At 48.1% G+C, this 11,752-nt stretch overlaps 1 protein-coding gene across 1 annotated transcript in view; it reads left to right on the forward strand.

Annotated features, from left to right (window-relative positions):
• Nucleotides 1-7,959: 7,959 nt before the first annotated feature.
• Nucleotides 7,960-11,752, forward strand: part of ARHGEF9 (Cdc42 guanine nucleotide exchange factor (GEF) 9) — a 51,320-nt gene continuing 47,527 nt past the window's right edge. Inside the window, exon 1 of the mRNA XM_010015979.1 lies at nucleotides 7,960-8,135. Within this exon, the coding sequence (XP_010014281.1) occupies nucleotides 8,010-8,135 (126 nt within the window). The 5' untranslated portion in view covers nucleotides 7,960-8,009. The remainder of the gene's footprint in view (nucleotides 8,136-11,752) is intronic.

An 11,752-nucleotide genomic window follows, 5' to 3' on the forward strand; every position in this document is an offset into this window, starting at 1 on the left:
GCTGTAAGGAGGGATTCGTGCTGACAGCCGGTGTTGGCCACGGGTCAGGAAGGCGCCGGGAGCTGCTCTGCCTGTGTCTGATGGAAGGTGCTGGTTTTCCCGGAGCGATTTCAACTTTGAGTCCCAGAACCAATCTCATAATTTATCCAAGTTAAAAGATTACGGTTAGTGGTTATTTGTAATTACTCTACATGAAAGATATGTCATCAGGCAAAGGGAGGCTTAATGTGCCCGGTACGCAAAAGGGATTGGAAAGCAATTACGGTGACATATGTGCCATCAAAGCAGAGGGCTCGCGGCTGCCCCAGAGCCAATTACAAACCACATGGGCAGTGCTTTAGTGGGGGAACTCTGCCTCGTTACTGGGCCTTTTCCTCGTTGCTGCCTGGGTTTTATGGGCACTCGCAGCTCTGTGTTGTGCTGTTGTTATTAATAGCAATGCCACAGACAATAGCCATGATAAGGTGGAGAATAAGGCTAATGGCAAAGCCTGGGGTCTGCTGCTGCACCCTGCATGGGGCCGGGTGGTTTCGTGTCTGTCAGGCCACAGCTTTTCAGGAAAATTTAAATCAATGAATAATAAAATAACCCAGGTCCCAGTGAACCTTTGTACTGATTCTCCACCTTTAGATACGCAAAGCTTCCAGCCAAGTGTGTCTGTCTTTGCAGTATACGGGCATACCAGAGGCTCTCTCACTCCAATCAGCCTCTTTCAGCTGAAATCCAGCCATTAGTTAAATTCATCAAAGGGCTTGAAAGCAGAAAGGGGAAGTCTTTGCCTTGTGCTTAACCTTTGTGTGATTGCACCTCTTCAGAGAATAAGCAAATCAAGTGGAAGTGCCCTCCCATTTGTTTTGTGAATGAGCTGTGTGGCGAATTCACTCTGATTCAGCATTATTCAGTTTGTCTCCTTTCTGAGGAGAGCTTTAAAAATAAATACACCATCACAGGGACTATTGGGAGATCACACAAGAGCAGAAGTACAACATGATGGGGGGTGGCTGATGGTTTCTTGTACGCTTCCTTTTTGTCTGCTCCATTGACCTGTCCTAGTTGTGCAAACCAGCGACGTGTTGGGCAGAACCACGGGCTGTGGGTTCTGCTGCCCGTGGAGCTCAGGTGAGCACCATCACACTGCTCCCCTGCTGTACCATACACATGGTTTTCATGGGAGATCCACACCGGTGGGTCTCAGCAGAGCTGTGGGTGCCTCCTTGGGAAATCCTGAAGATGACAGCGTTGCTGTTGCAATATATGGCCCCATGGTTAACAGCCCCATCGATGTGTGTGGTGTTACTGCTCACGAGGGAGCAATGCAGGTAAAACCCAGGAGGGTAAAGCAGTGTGAGGTGCCTTTCTTCTGGGAAGCAGAATGGGAATTCTCATTTGGCTGGATGGTTTGTGGCTCCTGTTCTGCTGGGGTTGCTTGGAGCATTGATTTCTTTACTCTAAATGCCAGCTCTCTGTATATCCTTGTTTGAAGATGTTTTGCCTGCTGCTGTGGTGGAAGGGCCTGTTGTGTGCAGTGGGAAATGCTGTTGTTATTTTACAGTGCTTTTATGTTGTCTCAATGAAGGGAATGTCTGGACAAGAACAGGCTGAACAAACAGTGTAGTCTCACCACGGTTCTTCATGTCCCCTTCACAGCCGGCTCCTCTGGAGGAGCACAGAGTTGATGTAATGCTGAGTTGAAAGGGAACTACCCAGAGCTTATATTTAAAGCTATTATAACTCTCTTGATGCATTAATAAATGATCTAATAGAGAAATATTTCCCTGCCTTAAGATTATTCATGTTACCCAGAGGCTGTGGTCCTGCAAACTCAGTAGGTACTTAGAATTTTCTAAGGAGACAGTGATCTGTGGTAGATTTCTTTGGGGTTTTTGGGAAGTGGCTCTTCATGGAGTGAATGTTGGACTAGTGAGAAACTCTGTGCTGGAAACTCAGTGCAGAATCTTGCGGGCTAACACTGGTTATTATCCCTGGAGGAGATACGGATTGGTAATAGTGGCTTGTGTGGTCTCAAACCGAATCACTGCCTGAAAGGTTTTCTGCTGCTTTGTGCCCATTTCAGTCTCCAGGGACCAGCAAGTCCCTGATTTCTTCTCCAGGCTGGCCCATAAGAAGGCAGGAAGGGTTGACTTGTTGGGAATACTTAGTGAGATTGGGTAAGAGTGGCTGATTTCCCTAACACACGTTTCATACTCGGCTGCCTCACTGCGGGCAGCTGCTGAGGAGCAGATGTTGGCCTCCAAGCACACGCCGTGGCTTTGGAAGCGAGCGCAGTCAGGGAAGATGCACCAGATGCATCAGAGGCAGAGGCTCACCCACTCCCCAAACCCTTCCTCCAAGAGGATGGATTAGAGTCCCTTGCAGTGGCACAGCTGGTTCATGGCTGGTAGACGTTGTAAGCCTTGGTTTAGAGGTCACTTCTGAAATGTTCTTTAGAAACACATCCTGCGCACTGATCCCTTGTTTGATCAGGATGTGCTATAGATAGGACCACAAGGTAGAAGGTGAGAAGGTGTGTGGGACCTGCTGCAGCAGGAGGGGCTTTCATGGCATCCTCCTTTCCCTCCTCTCCTTTGGGTCGTGTCTGATCACTCCAGACTTGTTCTAGTATTGGGGTTAGGCAGAGTGATTCCACCGTGCCATGTAACAGGGTGCAGTTCTTGTTATTCCTTCTATTTTTGTTGTCCTCCTTCCTTTGATGGGGGGAGTTGTTTCATCTTGAGAGCAGTGCCACAGAGCCATGGCCAGGAAAGAAATAATCATGAATTCCAGAGTTGAACTACCACTTTCGAGCTCCTCCCTTATATTCCTTGGAAGCTCCCCCTGTGGCATGTATGACAATCCCTCCCCTTTGCTGAGGTCTTTGGGAAGCTCAGCAGAGGTTTTGCATTGATGTACCACGGGGTGTTTGCTGTGATGCAACCTTCAGCATCCCTGCCACAGCACCCGTGGTGTGCCAGGGCCGGGGGCTCTGGGCTGGCCAGCACTGATGGCTCTGCATCCCCGAGGCTGTGACTCAGAGTCCTCTGAAACCCTTTTGTGCTGGTTGTCATTGTTGTCATTTTATTTTAGCAGCCCTCTCATGTCATTCAGTATTTCCAGTGGCCACGTTTCATCCTGGACATAACACCAGACTAGAAGAGAAAGGAAAATCCACCTGGACCTTAAGTAGGAATGGTTTAATTCCTTTCCACTGACTTGGCTTGCTCTCGTGAAGGCATTTACCTGTTGTACATGAGTGTGAGGGGTGTCTTCAAGAAGCATCTTTAGAGTGAGGGTTTGTGACTGGATTATTGGAGGTTTACAGAGCACTTTGGAAACCTGCAGTGGAAATCCCTGGAAAGGCTGATGAGTGTGGTCCTGGTGATCCAGTGATAATGCCCATGTTCTTAGTGTGTGTTCCAGAAATGTGCCAGTGTAATCAGAGAGCATCATCTCTTTTCCCTTTTTCTTTTCATCATTAAATCAATTTATTTGTGGTGCTGGGACATAGAAGTGGTCCCTCATCTGCCTGTCCTGGTTCTTGCCTTTGGCCATGGCTAGGTGTTTGGTAGGTGGTGAAGAGGATCCATGAGGAACAGTGGCTCTGGTCCCTCGACCATGGGCAACATCCCAGTATTTCTTATCTCCTGTCTATCAAGAGAGCTTTTCCTTCTCCCCAGACAGAGGGGTTGGCAGTGCTCTGAGGTCTCTCATCAAACAGTACACGTTATTCTCAGGTCTGTTGTTAAGAAATGCTCATGTGCATTTCTCCTGCACTGATGTTCTATGGTGAAAGCATCAAGGAACTTTCCTCTTTGGGCTCCTTAGTTTGAGCAACCAACTGGCAAGAATATTTGATTTTAATGGGAACTAGGACTTCTACCTGCAAGACAAGCAGTGTTCAGGGTATATCAAAGCCAAATGTATGTTATCACTCATTGCATTTCTTCTAGCAGCCTCCCTCCCTCTTCTAAGACACTTTTCCCAAATCCTCATTATTGTAAATTTACAAGGCTGAGATTTTGTGACTTTTTCTGGTGAGCACAAAGAACATGATACTATTTACAGCAACCTTCACACGCTGAGAAACTGCTGTGTCTGGGAGGGTGCGAGTTAAAATTGGACTATTCCTCTTGTGATTATTACTGGTCAACCCAGCTCTTTGTTACCCCTTTTTAGTGTTGGCCAAATTGTAGCTGGGCTGAACGTGAGGTGGTGGAATGTAAACTCCTGCATCACCTAATTAAACACAGAGAAATAGTCATTTCTGGGGCATGATTCACCTCACTCGAAGGTAGACAACTGAAACAGCCAACGTGAATCACACTCCAGATGTGCCTCTTTCTCTTCACTGGTGATACAGGAGTCCAGATGCTGTGTGGTAGACATTTAATGTTACAGGAGGTAAGTCCCTCTCAGGGTCCGTGGCTGAGCGTGCCTGACTTGGTGCCGAGGTGCAGATTTGAATCCAAGAGATGTGAACTTTCCCGAGTGAAAAGCTCCTATCTTCAATTTGCTCAGAAAATAATATTTCATCCTGACCTTTCTCTAGTTGCTGCTGTCTGGCTGCTGCAGATGTCAGGTTCTGTCTCTGTAACCCTGCCCTGCACCCGGCAGACGGCTCCACAGATGCAGCGAGATGTCTTGCAAAATAAATTAAACTGGATCTTTTAATTTTAGGCTCTGACATTCTCTCAATGGACCCAGCACGTGCAGTGGCTGGAACTCGGATTCTGCCATCCCACTGTCCTCCTTTTCCACAGCCTGAACTGTGTCTCTTGGAAGGCCAAGGCTTGCCTGCAGGCTTCTGGCATGTGCATCCCTTCCTTGGGCTAACAATGGGCCAGCTGGAAAGGACTGGCCAAAGGGGCCTTTCTTCCATCTGCTGGCACCAGACAAGGAAGGCCAAGGACTTAGAGCCTTTCTCCTTGAGTACCAAAAAGCACCTTGCAGAGCCACCTCAGCTCCTGACCTCCACTGAGAGCATCTTCCAGGGCTCTGCTTTCCTGACTCTCTGAGTCCCTGCCAGCCCTTGCCCCTGGCTGAGCCGGGCTCCTCGGAGCTGGGATTTTGTGCCTTAGGCTCAGAAATGTGCTTTTTCAAAGCAGGCTCTGAAGCACCATCCCTCTGAAGCCGGGTCCCAGTGACGTTTCTGTGGCAGCTCATGCCCAGAACTGCCTGTGTGTGAAGTGACAGCAAAGTCTTATGTCAGCTGAAGCAGAAAAAGCAGAAGCGCGGCTTCTGCGTAAGAGCTCTGTTCCTGGCTCATCAGCACTGGAAAATGGGCTAAAATACCCCATGACATTCACAAGAGGAACGAGGATCAGGCCAACCTGATCTATTTTTTGAGGAGAACACTGATTTTTCCAGACAAAGACTCTACCTCATTTATTTAGATAAGCTAAATGCAAGATCACAGTGAGCCACTGGTGGGAGGTAGCTCTGGGAAAAGGAAGGAGATGTTATGTATTACTGCAGGATTTCTGTGACACGGTAATAAATACTTCACACTGTATCACAAATCTCTGGTAAGGTCTCTTTGGGAATAGCATTTGCTGTTCTGGTCATCTGTGTTCAAGAAAGATGCAGGTAAAATATCCAGCTGCTGAAAAGGGCTGGTGAAATGCTCAGGGGAAGGAAGAGCTGTCTGCTGAGATGAGGCTGAAAGAGCAGAGCTTGGTCAGCCCAGGAAAGCACAGGCTGGACGGTGGCCATAAATACAGCAAGGGGAAACACTGGTGAAGGAGAAGAGCTCAGTCCTGGCCACAGAAAGGATGACTGTTACCTGGTCTTGAGTATATTGAGGGGGTATCCTTCAGCTGTGAAGTCTCCATTCCTTCCAGATCTGTCTTGGGGTTCTTTGTGGGTTAAACTGATTGCATCTGACTTCAGCTGGCACTGGTTTGGATGGGATCCTCTGGCACCCAGCTCCTTGCAGCTCTGTTTGGGAAGCCCAGACATGAGATAACCCCACCGTAGATGCCATCTGCGATAAGTTCAGCGCATCGATTAGGTCCCTTGCTTGACTCTTCAATGAGAGGTGGTTGTTAATCCATGCCTCTGTTCTCTGCCTGCTATTTGGTGATCTTGTGAGGCAAGAAGTAGTCCCTGATATGATCCATGAAGAAGCCATGTTTCTTTTACAGCTCATTTTGAATCAGAAAGGATGATTTGCCAGAATGGAAATAGGAAGAACATTGTTTGACTTTATCTGCTGCAGGAACAAGAGCAGTCCGTTGACTAGATACTTGACTAGATAGTTGGCTTTGAGGATGAAAAGCATTAAGTGTCAAGTTAGGCTCTCTTAGATCTTTCTGCTTTAAGTACAACTGACTCTTCTAATTGAAGAGCTGAAACTGCAGCTGTAATTGTCACAAACCTGAGAAGCTTGAGTTCTTAAAGGAAACCCAGTTCAAGGGAAACAGTAAATCAGGTCCTTTAATCTGTTGACTGAATTGCCTGTAGGGACTTGAATGTTCTTAGGTGTTTATGCTCCAAACCCTGCAGCAGTGCTAGAAGGTTTCCTGCAAGTTCTTACTGTGCAGGTAGCTATTAGCAGGCACTTCAGTAAGCCAAGCTTATAAAAGAGCTGTTAAGAGCTCTCTAACCATTCCCATTGCTTTTACACTTGCACAACCGCTGCGACGGGTTATTGTCTTTATGCTTTGTATTGCTTGCCTAAATTGAATGGATATCTGTGGCTGTTAAAGCCTTGCCATGTGGAAGGTCTGTAATGGTTGCAGTGCTGAGCTCGTTCTTTGTGAGCTGGAATTTGGATTTGGAGGCGAGCCCAAGCACATATTCAGCGAGTCTCAGCAGAATTAATGAACAAGGTTCAGGATGGCTCTGACAAGCTCATAAGCATATGGGTAAAGTCTCTATTTGCTCGGGCAGCCTCACTGTCGAGTGCAGAATTCCTGTGGATGAATCACAAATACAGTTTGTTATTCTGTTAAAAACTATCTGCCTGTCATTGCGAGCAGCCCAGCATGGGCAGATGCTTTGTCTCGGGGATGCACAAGCACCAGTGTTTGGATGGGTCCTTCCTGCAAGCGTTTGTAAGAGTTTGATGTGTAGAAAACTGGTGGCCGACAATGAAATGAGGACTGGTGAGGTCCCTGCCACGGTGCTGGCGCAGCTCTAAGGTGACTGTGTGCTCCACGTGGGGAGAGGTTCAGGAGGTCTTGTCAGACCCAGGTCTGGCCTCAGTCATTTCTAGTGGGCAGGAATCTGCCCCTGGAAGGCCGCCAGGACAGCCTGTGCTGGTGGGTTTCGTGTGGGCAGAGTGAGGTTTGAGTGTGCCACAGAGCTGGGCTGTGCTCCATGTCAGGTCTGGAACAGGTCAGCAGCTGCCACGGGGCCTTTTGTACCTGCTGGGTAGCTCAGAGGTCTCAGAAGCAGGGGATGTCAGTACATCACGTCACCAGCACGGAATGAATATGCAACTTCCAGTTTTAAAGAAAAATGTTCTAAATATGTTGGCAAACTTTGCTTGGATTTGCATGGAAACCCTTCTGAGCCTCGAGCTGAGATTCGAACCTTTAGCTGAACAACTTGTTCTGGAACAGAGATTCCTCAGCTTGTTTGGGAACTCCCAGCTATCCATTACACTAACCAAACTGCATCCTAAAGCTGTGTACCCTGGGAGATGTGCATGCTCATGATGACATGGTGGTGGCATTAAGAGGGGGGTGCTGCTGTTCCCATGCATGGGGCTGGGGCCTGAGAGGTCCTGAGCATCCACCTGCAGTGCTCACTTGTGTGGCACGGTTAAGAGCAGAACGTTGGCGTGTGGAAACAGTCACAGCCTGGATCCCATCACACGAGGGTGACATGGTTCTGGATTGGAATGGAGGAATATTGTTTTCCTTTGGCTGGGTGCTTTTTGTGTGCTGCTGCTGTGCATGTGCTTGCTTTGGGGAACCGAGCTCTTACTGACTGCTGGTTTTCTGTTTCCCAAGCTGATCAGTGGTGGTTCTATTGTAAGTGCTGAGGCAGTATGGGATCACGTCACCATGGCCAACCGGGAGTTGGCGTTTAAAGCAGGAGACGTTATCAAGGTCCTGGATGCTTCCAACAAGGACTGGTGGTGGGGTCAGATCGATGATGAAGAAGGATGGTTTCCTGCCAGCTTCGTGAGGGTGAGTGACTTTCTTCTTTTTACCACTACAATGAATCACTGCTGAGGCTGCTCAGAACTGTCAGTGAACTGAACTGGTTCCTGTGCTTGTTATCACTGGTGCTTGTTCCCAGAGTGTCTGTCTTCTGTCAAAAACTGGGGAGTAAAGAAGGTTTCAAAAGAAACGGGAGTGGGGGAGAATGGGATGGGGTAGGTATTAGTGCAGCTTTGTATGCTTTTGGAATATGGAGTGGCCTTTGCTATGTGTCTGTTGTAGCCTCTCTCCTTCAGCAGTTGTTTGGGAAGACAGTTAAATGTTATGTGGATTATGAGTAGATGATTTGGTGGGGCCTAAAAGTTCACATCAGCTCCCAGTGACACCCGCATTTGGAAAAGCTTTAGCACAGGGAGGTGTGAGCCCTCCCCTTGCCAAAAGCAGTGCTGCTTTCTGACTCTTGAGCAGTGCTGCTTTCTGACACCTGAGCACTTGGGGGTGTAAAGTCACTTCACTGATGAGTCCCTGACCAGCTCTGGTTATTTTTTAAGGAGACAAGGCCCCATTTTGCTGGTCTGTGTCTCTCTGCTGAAGCGGGTTTTGCTGTGCCCAGCCACCTCCAGTGCTCATCACAAATCAGAAGGGTTTGAGCACTTGACTTTCTTTGCTCAGTGTGTGTTAAAAAAGCCAAGGGACAAGAAGATGCCCTTTTTGCTGTCATCAGCTCCTGACACGTCATTTGGGCAGTCGTGAGCCTTCATCAGGGGGTCAAGACATTGGCTTTGACCATGTCTATTTCCTTCTCCTTTCCCTTCTGCACAGGGTTTGATAGGCGGGATCAGAGGTTTAATTCCTTCAGAAGCTATGGGGTTGTGGTTCCAAAAATGACAATTTCTTTTGCCTTGTGAAACTGTGAAAGATGACTCTTTCCTCTGAGCCTCCCAGGCAGTTTGACAGGCTTCACAGTGTGAAGGGGAAGGCTGTTGTCTCTGAAACACACTGAAGACCATGCTGCATCCCAAGGAGATGCTGTGTTTGCTCTGGGTCTCTGCCTGTCACCCTCCCTCTGTTGGGCAACCCTGTGTCATCAGCATCCCTGTTCCATTACATCATTTCAGCTGGGAAATAGCCATATGGATTAGGAAAATTGGGTGTAAAATGCATTCCCCATGGTATCATGATGCAGCTCTTGTGTCTCTCCTAGGTCTGGCCAGTGCTAAGAGTGATTGATCAGTGACTGGAACTGGAGCCTGGGCTGTCTGTATGAAATAGCTGTGTGGTTATTCTGGCCCAGAATAACAAAGTGTGTTTGGTGTTTAGGTGAATAGGACACTCTGAGCCTGACCCTGCAGCCAGTGGACGCAGCAAGTTTGGAAATGGATTTGTATCAGGTGTGATGCAGATGATAATCTCATTGCAGGAAATACTCTCCCCGGTGTCTCTAGCACATCTCCTCTGTGCTGCTGGCTGCAGAGGCAGAGCTGGAAAAGTCTGTCTCATTATTTTTGCTTCGTTTAGAGACCAAAATATTCTGGGCCAGTTCAACTTCCCAGTGCATTGACCAGTGCTGCTTTGTTTGTGATTCTGGGAAAAAGATGTGTGATGTAAACACACTGTTCATGGTAGGTGGTAACAGCCTTGTTTTGCACTGTCCTGTTTGCTAAACCCCACAACAACCAACCAACCTACCAAGCCCGTTTACTCTCAGGCCCCACACCATTCAGCTTGGCTGAACTTCCCATCTCCCCCTACGCCTTTCAAAAGCTGGGAGGATGGTTTTAGAAACTGGGGAAAATGAAGCAGAGGGATGAATGAATCTCAGACTGTTGTACACAAACATCTCAACAACATCCTGGAGCAAACCTTGGTGCTTAGGAGCATGACAGCCTTACCAGGCAAGTTTCTTGGCCATTGTGTCTAATGCCACAAGCCTGTGGCTTGGCTTTACTCCAGCAAAACTAGTCCTTCCATCAGCTCTGCAGGAGACCAGCTTGGTTATTCCATCTGAGAGACACCTGCCCTGGGACCAACTGATGCACTCCCAAAGGTGGAACCACATGGTTTTGCTGCCAGGAATGGTAATACCTAACACTCAGCCCCAGGCATTCCAGATAACATGCAAGAGGAGTGCTGGCACTGTTTATCCACTGCTCTGCAAGGGAGGCTGAAGGGCACAGTTTGCCACTTGGGTTTACACAGCAGAGCTGCCTTCTCCCCGCAGCACTTGTGTGCTGCAGCCCACTCGCTGGTTGTCCTGTGCTGAGCAGACAGCTGCCATTTGGGCTCGTGTTCTCCTGCTCTCGCTGGCTGAGGTCGCTCGCTTGCCTCTTCGCTTTATTCCTGCGTATCCCCCCTCACTCTCCCTGTCTCTTTCAGGAGCTTATTTGAACCAGACCCCTGCAGAGCCTTTAGGGAAGGTGCCTGTGACCCCTCTTTTACTTGCAGGACCATTGCTGCAGGTTTATGCTCTTTCAAGGTCCCATTGAAGACCTTTTAACCTAAACCCTTTCCCTTTACTCTTCTCTCCATTTCCTCCCTGGTATTTCTTCTGCAGCTGATCACTCTTTCGTAATGAGGAGGCTGGTTTGTTCTCTGTTGTACTTTGAGCCCTGCTTTTTTAAGATGATGCCAGAAAACTGCCTGATTTAGCCTGGGTGGTTCTAGTTTTACTTGCAAAAGAATTGCTTTCCTTTATATCTCTATTTCTCTTATGCAAGTACAGGAGGGAAAGGGAACAACAATTTGCATAGCAGAGAATGAAAAGCAGTTCAAGTGAGGGATGACAGGACAGACCAGGCAGGTCTAAAACTAAACAGGATTCATTTCAGGCTATTTTAGACTCTAGGTCGTGTGTAGGTCCTAACAGGGGGTGCAGCAGCAGATCACTGCAAAGTCAGGTTCTTCTAAAAGTCATTTGGATCACTTCTGAGGACAAACCTGGGCTGGAAACCTACTTTGCACTGAGACGTCTGACGCTTCTTGCTCTCCAGCCAGATCATATGAAAATGTTTGGCAAAGCATTTGGCACTCACAAAATCTCATAGCAGGAAAAATTCACATTTGCAAGTGCAGAGGAAAACTGGAACCTGCTGATTCCCTTGGCCTCCTTTACACACATAGTTGGGAGGGCTGCAAACAAAACCCATGCTTGAGTTGCTTGCACGTACAGGAGCTGTTGTCTTCACGCATAACACCTGCGGTTATCCTCTTAGTAGCTTGAGACTTGCCTAGAAGAACAGGGAGAGGGGAAAGCCATAGAGGTTTGGGAGCACAGGGACTTTCACTGGATGATAAAGTGATGCTTTTGGGGGAAGAGAAAAGGCACAACTTAGGAGAAGTAGAGTTAGGAGCTAGTAAGCAACGGGGAATGGTTTTCTGCAGGAAGCTGCTGCACTCAGGGAGAAAGTTACAAGAAGCCTTAGGTCATTAGAGAGGTGGATGAGAACCCAGAACTAGATTTAAGTGTGAATGATGGGCTGGGTTTAGGACAGATGAAGGTATCTGTGTTGTATTTTAGCATGTTACCAAGTGAGCAGGTTGGGCAGCCACAGGGTGCAACCATCAGCCTTGTGCTACACTCTGAATATCCTGTCAACTTCTAGGGGTCTGAGAGGGTGGGGGTGCAATTAGGGGAAAACCAGCAG

Source organism: Nestor notabilis, unplaced genomic scaffold, assembly GCF_000696875.1.
Source record: "Nestor notabilis isolate BGI_N333 unplaced genomic scaffold, ASM69687v1 scaffold14176, whole genome shotgun sequence".
NCBI lineage: Eukaryota > Metazoa > Chordata > Aves > Psittaciformes > Psittacidae > Nestor > Nestor notabilis.